At 52.3% G+C, this 14879-nt stretch overlaps 1 protein-coding gene across 3 annotated transcripts; it reads right to left on the minus strand.

Annotated features, from left to right (window-relative positions):
- Nucleotides 1–2020: 2020 nt before the first annotated feature.
- TMEM50B (transmembrane protein 50B) lies at nt 2021–14596 on the minus strand. 3 transcript variants are annotated; one of them, XR_005952477.1, is made up of 9 exons: nt 14534–14596; nt 9080–9197; nt 7705–7885; nt 6879–6991; nt 6253–6320; nt 5469–5561; nt 4077–4134; nt 2269–2695; nt 2021–2186 (listed from the first exon to the last, which is right to left on the minus strand). XR_005952477.1 is itself a non-coding variant. In XM_041402163.1 (8 exons), exons 3-8 carry the CDS (start codon nt 7801–7803, stop codon nt 2650–2652), a joined length of 477 nt encoding a protein of 158 aa, XP_041258097.1. In that variant the 5' UTR covers nt 7804–7885; nt 9080–9197; nt 14534–14596; the 3' UTR covers nt 2021–2649. The 3 variants fall into 3 exon arrangements, 2 of the variants coding, with proteins under 2 accessions (XP_041258097.1, XP_041258098.1); XM_041402163.1 differs by having other exon boundaries at nt 2021–2695; XM_041402164.1 differs by lacking the exons at nt 6879–6991; nt 7705–7885 and adding an exon at nt 8115–8227 and having other exon boundaries at nt 2021–2695; nt 8941–9197.
- Between the last annotated feature and the right edge of the window lie 283 nt (nt 14597–14879).

Raw genomic sequence — 14879 nt, forward strand, 5'->3', positions numbered from 1 at the left:
GGTTTCTGCTGGCAATAACTCCCAGCCTGCTTTCCTGGATCATTTTAAGTGCAGGACAAACCAAAAAGGAACTTGTGGGTGCTGTCCTCGGGGTGAAGCTGTGCCAAGAGCCCCTCCCAGAGAGGTCTGCTCTTATCTGCTCCTGCCACCCTCCTGGGAGCATTATCCTGCTGTGCAGCCAGGCCAGGCCCTGCACAGCACGAGGGACCTGGGAGGAATTCTGCTCCGAGCTTTTCCAACGTTTTCAGTCACTGTCAGACACTAAAACCTCTTGCTGAGCACCAGCAGAAGAGAAGCTGACTGAGAGTTTTGGTTTTAGTGCCTTAAAGCACAAGAGCCCAAGTTAAACCCCACATCAGCCCCTGTGGGGTTTGGAGTGTCCAATAAAGCACAAAGAACAAGTGAACCTCTTTCTGTACTGAAAAAATGGGGTTATTTGATTTTTTTTCCCTGGGTTTGATATGAATTGTTTAAAAAATGTGGGGTTTTTTTTGAAGGTGCCTGGTTGGAGGGCCCTGGCAGAGCTGAGGTGCCACTGTTCCAGCCTTTCCAGGAACAGCCCAAGGCAGCAGCTGCCAGAAGCTTCATCAGGTGTTCCCTGGCAGAGCAGATCTAATCCCTTGGGATTGGAGAAGCTGCTGCCAAGGGAGCTCCAGGAAAGCCTGACTCAGGTAGGAATTGCCAGCTCAGCAGCAGGTCTGCTTTAACCACCCACCCACACTGAGGCTGGGCTGGGAGCAAAGGGGGAAGCACAGCTCACAAAAAAGAACCACCAAACTCACCAGAGGGCAGAAATAAGGTTAAAACCCCCAGGGAATGTGTGTGTGTGTTCCTGAATAAACCCTGCACTGGACTGGGGGCAGGGAGTGTGGTGGTAAATACTTTCACACAAACCATTAAAAATCATTTACTGGGAGTTACTCCAGGGTTGTTGTCACTGAGCCCTCCCTGTCCCCTTGGCCTTGGGGTGTGAAAGTGCCCAGAGCAGTGGGAGCCATTCCCTGGCTCCTGTCCCTGCAGCCCTTGTCCCCAGTCCCTCTGCAGCTCTCCTGGAGCCCCTTCAGGCCCTGCCAGGGGCTCTGAGCTCTCCTTGCATTTGGATCCTTCTCCTCTCCAGGTGAGCACCCCCAGCTCTCCCAGCCTGGCTTGCAGTTCAAGTTCCAAGCCCAGGCACAAGCTCCTGGCACTGGGAGGAGTCCCAGGGATTAGTTCCAGGCCATGCTCCTTCCTGCCTTCCCAAAGAACCCAACAAACATTCCCAAGCTCCTGGGCAAGGCACCTGACAGGGCTGGACCAAAGCTGTGTGGTGCAGGCCCTGTGCAAAGTGAGCTGCTGTACAGAATTCACTGTTTGGAGCACCTGGGTTCAGTTTTATTCTGGAATTCCAAGCACTGAGCACCCATGGGATGGGGTTAGCCCAGCCAGGGCACGAGGGCAGCTCCAAACTGGCCCCAGCAGCAATTCCCAGCCAGAGCAGCAGACAAAACAATTCCCAGGCTCCAGCACAGCATTTCCTCTCAGCTCCTGCCACCACTGAGGCAGCAGCTTGGATATGGGGGAGCTTTGGGAGCCAGGGGAGAGGCAAATGCTGTAAAAACCACAGAGAACTCGTGAGAAGGACTCACCCCAGCAAATGGATGCACAGGGACACTGCAGGGATACCAAACAGCCTCAGCCTCACTTCCTGTTTCACTCCACTGAGATGGAACTGGATTTCAAGAATTCATTAATGGAAACAGCCATCAAATGTAAGAGAGAAATGCATTTTAGCTGGGGCAATAGCAGCCCTAAAACTGGGTGTGAGTCACTCCTAGGATTTATTGAAATTTGAAATTATTACAAGGTTGGACTGTGAGCAATAAATCCATCCATACCCCAGTTCCTTTTTAGCACAGAGGGAACAGGTCAGGAAAACTCATTTGTCAGCAAACAACTTCCCCTGGAGACAGTGACACTTGCATGAGTAGCAAGACATTGCTCTGACTCATGTATTCTCTTTATCAAGTACAACTGGCATCAGTTTGTTGGAGTTTTTTTTATTCTAATATCAGGAAATACATTAAATACCAACTGGTATCTCTTACACTGAGCAGCATGAAATTAATTCCAAGGACTGTGGTGCCAGCAAATGTCCTTTGTGCCAGAGCCATCACAAGTCAGGAATACTTTGCTTTGCCATGCACAACCTGCTGAGTGTAGGGACTTGCTTAAAAACCCATAACCTTTTACCAAAAGAAGAAAAGAAAAAAAAATCTACTTTATTTTTACCTGAACAATAATATAAAATGTTTAAAATCAGCTCTTTTCCCAGCAGGGCCCGTGCTCTGGGATGGGCTCTGTCCTGGTTGCTCACTAACTGCTCAAGGACACGGGTGGAGCTGTGCAGGAGGAAGCTGCTGGGAGGGCAGGGATCTGCAGGAGAAAGCCTGGAGCTGGAGCAGGAAAGCCTGGCAGCTGCCCTTCCCTTTGAAATGACAGATCCTGTCCTATGCACACATTCCCAAGTGTGTCCTGGCACGGGAGGAGCTTCGGACAGAGCCTGGAATTGCCTCAGTTCCGCCAGGTTGGGAAGCAAACCAAGGACAAAGGACTGTGAATTATCTACAGACAAGAACCACGAGGCAGCTGTGGACCAAGCCAGCAGGGAGCTCAGCCCCACAGCTCTTCTGTTCTCCCAAACTTGTAGATCAGGGTGCTGAGGGGGGAAAAAAGAGAAGAAATAGAAATCAGACCACGCACGGGGTGATTTTAGCAGTATCCTTAAATCTCACCCTGTGCAAATCAACAGCTCTGAACTTTTTAGTCAGATCAGGATTTGGGTTTGGTGTTTATATTTGGTTTCCTGTGCATGGCTGGAATTGTGGGAGCCAGCTGAAGCCCAAACAGAAGAACACCCATTTTCACAGCCCTTCTGAAGGAAATGCCTGGGATTTATGAAATCCAAGGAGTCCAGAGCAGCAAGTCTCACTCTGCTGCCTGGGACCAACTCAGCCTGACAGGATGTGCTGGGATAAAACCTAAACTATTCCATTTTCATGAACAAATCAGAAAGAACATTAAGCCTGTGGTAGAGAATCAGATCCATGTTACAGTTTGATTTCCAAATTGCCACGTTGTGGCTGCCCCATGCCTGGCAGTGTCCCAGGCCAGCCTGGACAGGTTTGGAGCCACCTGGGATGGGGGAAGGTGTCCCTGCCCAGGTGGGACTGGATGGGATTTAAGCTCCCTTCCAAACCAAACCTAGGATTCTAAATAAGACTAAAAACTTCAGGCACAAAATCTGCCTTCAGCAGCTTCCCTTCTCAATCCCAGAGGGGATTTAGGAGCTGCTGTTTCCTGCAGGAACATCCCTCATTTCCCAGAGCCCATCCACCCAGGTCACCGTGGGGCTGGAAGGAAAAGGATCAGCCAGGAATTGAAAGAAGAAAGGAGGTGAGATGAGACTTTCAGTGACTCATCTTGGAACTGACACTGTTTAACACTTTCAGTGCCATTTAATAAAATCTGTGGATTGCAAAATGCATTCCACAGCTACAAGGAGTTATTAGAGACTCCAAATTGATTTTCAACTGTTACATGATAGATTTAATAATATTATTTGAAATAAATCCAGTGTGCTGTTACAAAACACACCAAAAAGGGATTCTCACTGTTTATAACTGTGAGCTCAGCCAGTGAAAGGAAATACAGGGAATATCAAGTACCAGGGACCTGAGCCATTGGTGTGAAACAGCCTGGAAAAGGGGAATGGAATCCCCAGCTGGCTCTGCTGGGAGGGGAGCCAAGGGATTGTAGGACAGAGGTGAGTGATTGCCATTTTCCAAAGACACTGGCAATCCAGGAAACTCTGTGCATCCCTGGCCACACACATTCCAGAGCTGCACATCCAGGGGAGCAGACACAGCTGGAACAACAGCAGTGGCAGGGAGCAAAGAGCCTGGCCAGGGGCAAATCACACCTTGCTTCTCAGCTCTGCAGCAAAGGGAGTAGAAAACAGAGCTGCTTTTCCAGCAGGATCAATGTATGGAAGCAGGAAAGTCCCTTTGGAAAGGGGGGCATTTCCCCAGGTAACTTACCTGAAAAATATTAATGCATTCTGGAAAAACACTGCTAATCCAGGGTACACATTAGTGTCTGCAGAGGAGGAACAGAGGAAACACTCAGTGCTTTAGTCCTGGCACGAGGATTTAACAGGATAGTCCAGCTACTGGGAGCTGGGTTTAAGAGGATATTCCAGTAACTGGGAGCTGGGTTTAACAGGATATTCCAGTCACTGGGAGCTGGGTTACACAGGATATTCCAGTCACTGGGAGCTGGGTTTAACAGGATATTCCAGTTACTGGGAGCTGGGTTTAAAAGGATAGTCCAGCTACTGGGAGCTGGGTTTAACAGGATATTCCAGTTACTGGGAGCTGGGTTTAAAAGGATAGTCCAGCTACTGGGAGCTGGGTTTAACAGGATATTCCAGTTACTGGGAGCTGGGTTTAAAAGGATAGTCCAGCTACTGGGAGCTGGGTTTAACAGGATATTCCAGCTACTGGGAGCTGGGTTTAACAGGATATTCCAGCTACTGGGAGCTGGGTTTAACAGGATATTCCAGCTATACTGGGAGCTGGGTTTAACAGGATATTCCAGCTATACTGGGAGCTGGGTTTAACAGGATATTCCAGTTACTGGGAGCTGGGTTTAAAAGGATAGTCCAGCTACTGGGAGCTGGGTTTAACAGGATATTCCAGTTACTGGGAGCTGGGTTTAAAAGGATAGTCCAGCTACTGGGAGCTGGGTTTAACAGGATATTCCAGCTACTGGGAGCTGGGTTTAACAGGATATTCCAGCTACTGGGAGCTGGGTTTAACAGGATATTCCAGCTACTGGGAGCTGGGTTTAACAGGATATTCCAGCTACTGGGAGCTGGGTTTAACAGGATATTCCAGCTACTGGGAGCTGGGTTTAACAGGATATTCCAGCTATACTGGGAGCTGGGTTTAACAGGATATTCCAGCTATACTGGGAGCTGGGTTTAACAGGATATTCCAGCTACTGGGAGCTGGGTTTAACAGGATATTCCAGCTACTGGGAGCTGGGTTTAACAGGATATTCCAGTAACTGGGAGCTGGGTTTAACAGGATATTCCAGCTACTGGGAGCTGGGTTTAACAGGATATTCCAGCTATACTGGGAGCTGGGTTTAACAGGATATTCCAGCTACTGGGAGCTAGGTTTAACAGGATAGTCCAGCTACTGGGAGCTGGGTTTAACAGGATAGTCCAGTTACTGGGAGCTGGGTTTAACAGGATATTCCAGCTACTGGGAGCTGGGTTTAACAGGATATTCCAGTGTCAATCTCAGACTAAAATCTGGATGCTGTGGCTCAGATTTTCCAGAGACCACAGGCTTCCATCCCTGTGGATTTCCTGGCAAAGCTGGCAAGAAAAGCACTTTCCTAGAGGAGCAAACAGCCAGACTTACTCTGTGTAACATAAGCTCCAAAGAGAATCCACATGGAAGCAATGAGGGAGCCAAACATCAACATGAAGCCGATGAAGAGCCAGATCCGAGCCCCTGCAGGGAGAGTGAAATGTGGATTTTTATCCACAGGGAAAGGCAACCCAGCTGCTCCTCTGGCAGGATGGAACACAGGAGCTCACTAAAGGCACAAATGGAAAGGGTTAACCCCAAGGATCAAGGACAAAATCCACCTGCTCAGTCATTGGGAAGGAAAGATATTCCTGTGCTAAGGTTCTCTGGAGCTGGAACTTGAATGAGACACAAAAAAAGCTCCACAGGCCACTCCAAATGGCAGCAAATCCCTCCAAATTTACAAATCCCATGGAAAAGGCTGCTGGGATCCACAAGGGAAATGGAATGGGAATTATGAATGGAAGCAGAGGGGACAGCAGGTCCAGGGACACCCACAGCAGTGCCACAGGGGAAATGGAAATGTTTGTGACACATCCCTAGGGAATGGCTGCCCCAGCCACCCCCAGGCAGGAACTGATTTCTCCCAGCAGCTCTCCAGAATTTGCAGGGAAAGTTTAGGAAGCCAAGACATCCAGAAGCTGAATTTCACCAAGTTCCCTTTTTAACAAAGCCAGCACTTATCTCCAAGGGTTAATTCTGTAAAGAAACTAATTCACACAAGTTCTCTCCTACTCCTTATCTCCTGATTATTTTTTTCACCACCACTTGGAAAAAACCCCAGCAGGTAAACGTGCAGTCCTTCACCTGAGCAGGATTTGTAGAGTTAATTTACCTGTTCTTCCTAAGCATCCATCACTGTAGCTGTCTCCTCTCACCTGTGCATTTGATACAGCATTTATCCTGGGGATGAAAAAAGGAGATACACTTCAGATCACAGAAAATTAATTTAGAGTCCTAAGTAAAACCCCAGCTTTTTTTTTTTTTAAGATGTGACAAATTCTGGGAAAATTCCCTGGCATTCTGTGTAGTCACAAATCCCAAGTCATCCCTTTTTCTTGCCAATACTGAATGATTCAATAAAAGTTGTTACTTTTATTTACATCTCCACAACAAAAGCCAGGCTACTGTTACCCCTCCCATTTGAGGAAGTTTTGGGCAAGGAACAGCTGTAAAAAATGCAAAAACAGAGGGAAATGCAGTCAATTGTTTCATTTTGAGGTAAGTATTGCATTCTCCATCCCTGGCAGTGCCCAAGGCCAGGCTGGACACTGGGGCTGGAGCAGCCTGGCACAGGGGAAGGTGTCCCTGCCATGGCATGGGTGGCACTGGCTGGGATTTAAGGTCCCTCCCAGCCCAAAGCATTCCCTGATTCTTGGATTTATCCATGCTGGGCACCCTGTCAGTACAGCCTGTGTGGGTGCTGGTGGTTGTGTGATGAGTCCCTGTGCCCACACTCACATGAAGAAGGCCAGTGTGGAGAAGACCCCGCAGGTGTGGAAGGCGTGGTTCAGCTGCTCCGGCTTGGGATAGACCACGGCAGCGTCGATCATGATCCACCAGCCTGTGAAAAACTGGGCACAGACACAGGGGGTGAGCCTGGGGGGGCACAGGAGCCAGGGGAACCAGGCCAGGGGTCTGGAGAGCACTGCCTCAACTGGCTTCTAACAAGCACCAGTTCTTCTGGACAGTGATGTAAACATGTTCGATGGGCAACGCCTGCACAAATCCCAACGCTGCTGTTTTTAGGGGAGTGTTTGGGAATCAGCCACACTTTCTGTTCACATTAAGGAGTGGGGTATGGAGAAATTTATGCCCAGAACAGCTGTGGCTGTCCCTGGATGCCTGGCAGTGCCCAAGGCCAGGTTGGACACTGGGGCTGGGAGCAGCCTGGGCCAGTGGAAGGTGTCCCTGCCCACGGATGGGCTTTCAGGTCCCTCCCAACTCAAACCATTCTGGGATTCTACGAAATTCCCTGTGCAATTTCTGTGAAATTCCCTGTTCCTTGCTCCCCATGAGAACAAGAATCCAGACTCAAAACACACATGAGATGGAGATGGTGCAGAACAGAGCAGCTCTAACAGATCCAATTCTGCAGGAAATCCACGAGGAATTTCCTTTCAAGGAGAGAGAGCGGAAACGGCTCATGATCAGCAACCTCACAGGACTTGTGACAACGCTGCTGACAACCCCACAGTGACCCCTGGAAGGAACAGGCTGGGTTTGGGCAAGTTAAGAGGGTCAACTGGCACAACCTGAGGCACCAGTGTGACAGTTTGTGGCTCACCAGCACCCCGGCCACGATGGAGGCGACGGCGTTGCGGCGCTCGCTCCAGTCGATGCACTCGCACTCCGGCCAGCGGAAATTGTCCAGGAATCCTGCCATGGCCACAGCTCACAGCGCCCTGGGCACAGCCCACAGTGTCCTGGGAATGGCCCACAGTGTCCTGGGAATGGCCCACGGTGTCCTGGGCCATCCCTGGCAGTGCCCAAGGCCAGGCTGGACACTGGGGCTGGAGCAGCCTGGCACAGGGGAAGGTGTCCCTGCCATGGCATGGGTGGCACTGGCTGGGATTTAAGGTCCCTCCCAGCCCAAAGCATTCCCTGATTCTTGGATTTATCCATGCTGGGCACCCTGTCAGTACAGCCTGTGTGGGTGCTGGTGGTTGTGTGATGAGTCCCTGTGCCCACACTCACATGAAGAAGGCCAGTGTGGAGAAGACCCCGCAGGTGTGGAAGGCGTGGTTCAGCTGCTCCGGCTTGGGATAGACCACGGCAGCGTCGATCATGATCCACCAGCCTGTGAAAAACTGGGCACAGACACAGGGGGTGAGCCTGGGGGGGCACAGGAGCCAGGGGAACCAGGCCAGGGGTCTGGAGAGCACTGCCTCAACTGGCTTCTAACAAGCACCAGTTCTTCTGGACAGTGATGTAAACGTGTTCGATGGGCAACGCCTGCACAAATCCCAACGCTGCTGTTTTTAGGGGAGTGTTTGGGAATCAGCCACACTTTCTGTTCACATTAAGGAGTGGGGTATGGAGAAATTTATGCCCAGAACAGCTGTGGCTGTCCCTGGATGCCTGGCAGTGCCCAAGGCCAGGTTGGACACTGGGGCTGGGAGCAGCCTGGGCCAGTGGAAGGTGTCCCTGCCCAGGGATGGGCTTTCAGGTCCCTCCCAACTCAAACCATTCTGGGATTCTACGAAATTCCCTGTGCAATTTCTGTGAAATTCCCTGTTCCTTGCTCCCCATGAGAACAAGAATCCAGACTCAAAACACACATGAGATGGAGATGGTGCAGAACAGAGCAGCTCTAACAGATCCAATTCTGCAGGAAATCCACGAGGAATTTCCTTTCAAGGAGAGAGAGCGGAAACGGCTCATGATCAGCAACCTCACAGGACTTGTGACAACGCTGCTGACAACCCCACAGTGACCCCTGGAAGGAACAGGCTGGGTTTGGGCAAGTTAAGAGGGTCAACTGGCACAACCTGAGGCACCAGTGTGACAGTTTGTGGCTCACCAGCACCCCGGCCACGATGGAGGCGACGGCGTTGCGGCGCTCGCTCCAGTCGATGCACTCGCACTCCGGCCAGCGGAAATTGTCCAGGAATCCTGCCATGGCCACAGCTCACAGCGCCCTGGGCAGAGCCCACAGTGTCCTGGGAATGGCCCACGGTGTCCTGGGAATGGCCCACGGTGCCCCGGGCACGGCTCACGCTGTCCCGCTGTCCCAGCTCTCTCTCCCGGACTCTTCCATCAACAGCTGCTCCTGAGTGCCTGAAACACAGCCAAGGGTGAGCTCAGTGTTGGTGCCTTCAGTCTGAGCTTTCGTGTTTCCCAGATTCTGTGCTGCCTTAGTGTGTGACTCTGAACTTCATATGAAGTGTCAGCAGCTCTCCTCACAGCTCAGCCACACAGAACAATCGTTTTCCTCACAGCTCAGTCACACAATCCTTTTCCAGCCCAGAACCACGGACACTGCTGCAGCTTCAGCCCCAAAAAGTGTAAAACCAGCACGTTGAGGAGAGGAAATTGTGAGGATGGGACTGCACAGCCTGGAGCTGTAATTGTAATTAACCTCAGTATGGAAATGGACCAGAACTTATAAAAGTGAGAGAACTCCTGACCCATTGTCCATCATGGGTGGAGCCACAGCCTGTGGTAGTTTTTGGGGTCCCCTGATGAAGAAAGGAAAATGATGAATCTGACTACATGGTCTTAGAAGGCTAATTTATTATTTTATGATATTATATTAAAGAATGCTATACTATAAAGCATATACTATATGCTTTATATATGCTATATATAAAGAATGCTAAAGAACAGAGAAAGGATACTAGTGAAAAACCTGTGACTCTCTCCAGAGCCTCAACACAGCTGGCTGTACTTGGCCAATAAGTAAAAACAATTTATATGCAGCCAATGAAACATGGACTTGTTGGTAAACAACGTCCAAACTACATTCCAAAGTAGCAAAACACAGGAGAAGCAAAGCAGATAATATTGTTTTCATTTTTCGCTGAGGTTTCTCAGCTTCCTGGGAGAAGAATCCTGGGCAAAGAGATTTTCCAGAAAATGTGATGGTGACAACAGCCAGGCTCTTGTGCTGCCCAAGGTGGATCCTTTAAAGGCCTTTTAATAAATCCCTGCTTTATCCTTGAACTCTGTCCAGGGAGCCTCTCAAGGCATCAGTATCAATCAGGAACATCTCGAGATGTTGGACAACTCTCTGAGTTACAGTCTGGGGTTTTTTACAGAATTCAGGTTTTTATACAGAACCTTCCAGTGGAATTTGCCCCACCCATGGCAGGAGAGGGAACAGGATTGTTTTCAGGCCATCCCAACCCAAAGCATTCCATGATAAACTCTGGAGATGCTGGATTGAGCTGTATTCACAAAACAACCTGCCTTACACAGAACTACAAAAGAAAATCACCACACAGCCCCAAAGCTTACAGCAGAACTTGGTCCTTAAGCCATGTCAAGGACTCTCAAGTAAACTCTAACAAACATTTCCAGTCTCCAATCTAACAGATAATATGATTTAGTGCCTTTTTAACACAGAGAAAAGAGCCCAACTCAGCAAATCAAACCGATTCTGAGGGCAAAGAAGGTCTTGCTGCACAGAGAAAAGGTCACAGGGAACCTTAAATATGGGAAGAGGAAAGTAAAGTTAATTAACTGACTCACAACTGCTCTTAGCACCATTCTAATCTGGTTTAGTACTGTCAAACTTCTGCATCTCCCAACCTGACATAATTCATTTCCAGCCATTTGGTAAAGACTAACAAAAATGTCCTTCACAACTGTGTGACAGCACAGACTGCTGGAGAGCATTTTCAGGTTAATAACAGCAGTGAGAAGAAGTGGAATAAAAACCAATCCATAAACAGTTTGTCTGTGCTACAAACACAGGTCACCTCCTGGAACACGATCCAAAAGTTTGTCCTCCAGACACCCACACTTGTGAAGCCATTTCAAATTCCAAAGTTATTTTAATTTGTGCAGCATCTGGGCTCAGCCATCTGCTTATTCTCCTCAGGAATTCTCCTCTCACCTTTCCCTGGCAGTGGCCAGATCCCTGCTCATCCCACAGCTTTCACAGGGAACTGCTGTGCTGCTACAGAATTCCAGGAGCATCAGGGTGGGAAAAACCCTTTGAGATCATCCAGTCCCAGCCAGCACCACCCCTGAAGAGTGTCCCCAAGGGCCACATCCACACTGCTCCTGAACACTCCCTGAGACAGGCACTGCAAAGCTCCCTGGGCAGCCCCTGCCAAGGCCTGAGCCCCCTTTCCATGGGCAAATTCCTGCTGCTGGCCCAGCTGAGCCTGCCCTGGCCCAGCCTGAGGCCGTTCCCTCTGCTCCTGTCCCTGTTCCCTGGAGCAGAGCCCGACCCCCCCGGCTGTCCCCTCCTGGCAGGGACTTGTGCAGAGCCACAAGGGCCCCTGAGCCTCCTTTGCTCCAGGCTCAGCCCCTTCCCAGCTCCTCAGCAATTCTCCAGCCCCTTCCCCGCTCCCTCAGCAATTCCCCAGCCCCTTCCCAGCTCCTCAGCAATTCTCCAGCCCCTTCCCCGCTCCCTCAGCAATTCCCCAGCCCCTTCCCAGCTCCTCAGCAATTCTCCAGCCCCTTCCCCGCTCCCTCAGCAATTCCCCAGCCCCTTCCCAGCTCCTCAGCAATTCTCCAGCCCCTTCCCCGCTCCCTCAGCAATTCCCCAGCCCCTTCCCAGCTCCTCAGCAATTCTCCAGCCCCTTCCCCGCTCCCTCAGCAATTCCCCAGCCCCTTCCCAGCTCCTCAGCAATTCTCCAGCCCCTTCCCCGCTCCCTCAGCAATTCCCCAGCCCCTTCCCAGCTCCTCAGCAATTCTCCAGCCCCTTCCCCGCTCCCTCAGCAATTCCCCAGCCCCTTCCCAGCTCCTCAGCAATTCTCCAGCCCCTTCCCCGCTCCCTCAGCAATTCCCCAGCCCCTTCCCAGCTCCTCAGCAATTCTCCAGCCCCTTCCCCGCTCCCTCAGCAATTCCCCAGCCCCTTCCCAGCTCCTCAGCAATTCTCCAGCCCCTTCCCCGCTCCCTCAGCAATTCCCCAGCCCCTTCCCAGCTCCTCAGCAATTCTCCAGCCCCTTCCCCGCTCCCTCAGCAATTCCCCAGCCCCTTCCCAGCTCCTCAGCAATTCTCCAGCCCCTTCCCAGCTCCCTCAGCAATTCTCCAGCCCCTCAGCCGAATTACAGCTGCCCCTGAAGCCCTTCCTCATTTTCCACTCTTAAATGGTTCCATTTTCTTTGTTCCTCTTCAGAGCTGTGGCTGTCCCTGTCCTGCAGCAATTCCTGTTTCCCCTCCCAGCTCCTCACCCACCCACACTGGAACTCTCACAGCTCCTGCTGCTGCCCCACTGTGGAGCTGAGGGGCCTTGCCTGGGAATGGCTGCAGGGAAACAGGGAATTACGGACTGGGTTGGGTTGGGAGGGACCTCAAATCCCAGCCAGTGCCACCCTGCCATGGCAGGGACACCTTCCCCTGTGCCAGGCTGCTCCAGCCCCAGTGTCCAGCCTGGCCTTGGGCACTGCCAGGGATCCAGGGGCAGCCCCAGCTGCTCTGGCACAGGGACAGCACAAAAGGGGTGGGCAACTCCCCAAAATGTGTTCAAGAAATCCAGCTAAAACATCCTGGATTTAAAATGGCAGAGAAAAGGAATGCACTGATACAGGGGAGGGGAGAAATTCTCCCAAGGGACCTCAGCAGAACATCCCTGTGGGATGAAAGGGCCACGAGGCAACAGTGGACAGGGCAGTCAGAGAGGCAGAGGTGTCCTGGGCTGGGGAGCAAGAACTGGGAAAGGGATTGGGACTGGGGTTGGGATTGTGCCCCACAGGTGAGAGCCCACCTGCAGAGCTGCCCCAGCACAGGAGGAGCTGGAGCTGCTGCAGAGAGCCCAGAGGAGGCTCCAGGATGAGCAGAGGGATTACCCAAACATTCCACGATCTGTGATCCTCCATAATTCCTCAGAAAAAGAGGAAGAACACAATAAACTGCATTTCTAATCCCAGCCCCACAGCAAAGCTGAGGCTCCATGGGCAGCACAAGAGCCAGGCTGAGGTTTGTCCCCAGGAGGATCAGCAGGGACACAGGGACAGGGCCCTCCCTGCACACAGCCCTGGGGGAGGCAGATGCCTTCAGCTGGAATTTCCCACCTGGATACAGGTGCAGGACTCACCCTCTGGTTTGAACTCTCCCACCCACACAGCTCCCAGGCAGGAAACAGGCAAAGCCCTTGGCATTCCTGTCCTTCAACGCCCTTCCCAGCATGAGCCTCCTCCCCTCTCCCAAGGGCAGGCAGGAGCACTCCTCACCCTGTCCAGCAAACACAAACCCATCTGCAGGAACAAACTGGAGACTCTGGAGCACAACTGGAGCTGAAAAAACCACCCCTGGCAGCTGCCAGCACTGAGAGCAAACCCACTGCTCTGTTAGGCAGACAAACACAACGGCAGCTCAACATTTGCACCTGAAAATCAGCTTTTCTCTCCCCAGATGGGCTGATTTCACCTGGACAAAATACTGAAAGCAGCTGCAAGGAAACACAAGAAGTCTGCAGGAAGAAAAACGCCTTAATGTGGAATATCCTTGGGTTAGTAAAGAACAGAACTGCCTGCTTCCAAAGAGAGGAAAAGACAGAAGGAGAAAGGGAAGAAACTTAAAGGCATGAAGAATATTCAAGTTTTCCTTGATGAAAATGCACCTTCCACAAGCAGTTCATCAGAACATCCTTCAGGACACACATTTCCCCACATGCACAGAGGATGAAAAGTACATCAGGGGCTTGCTTATGTGAACTCTTCTGTAACAGCCACTGCCATTTTCCCACTTATTTCAGTAACTTCCAGCAGTTTCACTTTCAGTTCTCCCTATCCCACAGCACTGAGCTCCGCCAATTTTTAAGTATTACAGAAAGACAAGAGCAAAGAAAGGAAGTTTTAAATGACACAAAAACAAGGCTGCGTGGCAAACTAATGAAGAAGCGATATTAATTATATTTACATTTCTTACAAAGCCCCCGGACCCCTGGCAGTGCCCAAGGCCAGGCTGGGCACTGAGGAGCAGCCTGGCACAGGGGAAGGTGTCCCTGCCGTGGCAGGGCTGGCACTGGGCGGCGTTTACGGTCCCTCCAAACCAACCCAACCCATTCCATGCCTTTTCCCTTCTCAGCAATGCGCTGCTCAGCCCCACGGCTTCTGGAGGAGCGCTGTTCCAGCCTGAGGAGCGCGGGAGGCAGGGAATGACCCCAGCTGCATTTCCCCATGCTCCGCAGGCCGGGCTCGAGCCCTGCCTGCCGTGGGACCGGGCGTGACGGGGAGCCCCGAGCCCTGCGGCCCGACCGAGCGCGCTGCTCTTTACACAAAACAAGGCGTTCCTCCTTTAACCTCCCCCGCAGACCCCGCGGCGCGTCCTCAGGGCCGGACGACCCGTCACACACCGGGCCGCGCCGGTGTCCCAGGGGAGCGGCCCGGGGGTCCCTCCCGGCGCGGGTCCCGCTCTCTCTCGCTCCCCATCCCTGTCCCTGTCCCCATCCCGGTCCCGGTGCCGCCCGGCCCGGCCCGGCGCGGCGCGGCCGCACGTACCCGCTCCCGGGCGAGACGCTTCCGCCTGAGGGCACCGAGCGCCCTGACTGACGCGCCCTCCGGCCAATCGCAACCGAGCGCTGCGCGTCAGCCGAAGGCCGGGTGAGGACAGAGCGTTGCGATTGGTCAACGCGAGGCCACAAGCTCCGCCCCTTTCCGCTCGGGCGGGGCGGGAAGAGGCGGCGCCAGCGCGCTCCCGCCTTTCCCCGCAGGCCCCGCCCACTCCGCCATGGCCGCCCCTCACGGCGCCCTCAGGCCCCAGAGCCGCCCCACACGGCCGTGAATGACCCCCGGCCTCCTCCGCTGCCCCACGGAACAGCACAATAGTGTCATTCCCATGCTGGAA

This window comes from Onychostruthus taczanowskii, unplaced genomic scaffold, assembly GCF_017590055.1.
Source record: "Onychostruthus taczanowskii isolate IOZ18803 unplaced genomic scaffold, ASM1759005v1 scaffold194, whole genome shotgun sequence".
Lineage (NCBI taxonomy): Eukaryota > Metazoa > Chordata > Aves > Passeriformes > Passeridae > Onychostruthus > Onychostruthus taczanowskii.

Coding starts and splice junctions, on each gene's coding strand:
- TMEM50B (XM_041402163.1), bottom strand. CDS start 7,803: ATGGCAGGATTCCTGGACAATTTCCGCTGGCCGGAGTGCGAGTGCATC. Junction 6,321..6,878: donor TCCACACTGGCCTTCTTCAT/GTGAGTGTGGGC, acceptor TTTCATCCCCAG/GATAAATGCTGTATCAAATG. Junction 4,135..5,468: donor TGGAGCTTATGTTACACAGA/GTAAGTCTGGCT, acceptor CCTCCTCTGCAG/ACACTAATGTGTACCCTGGA.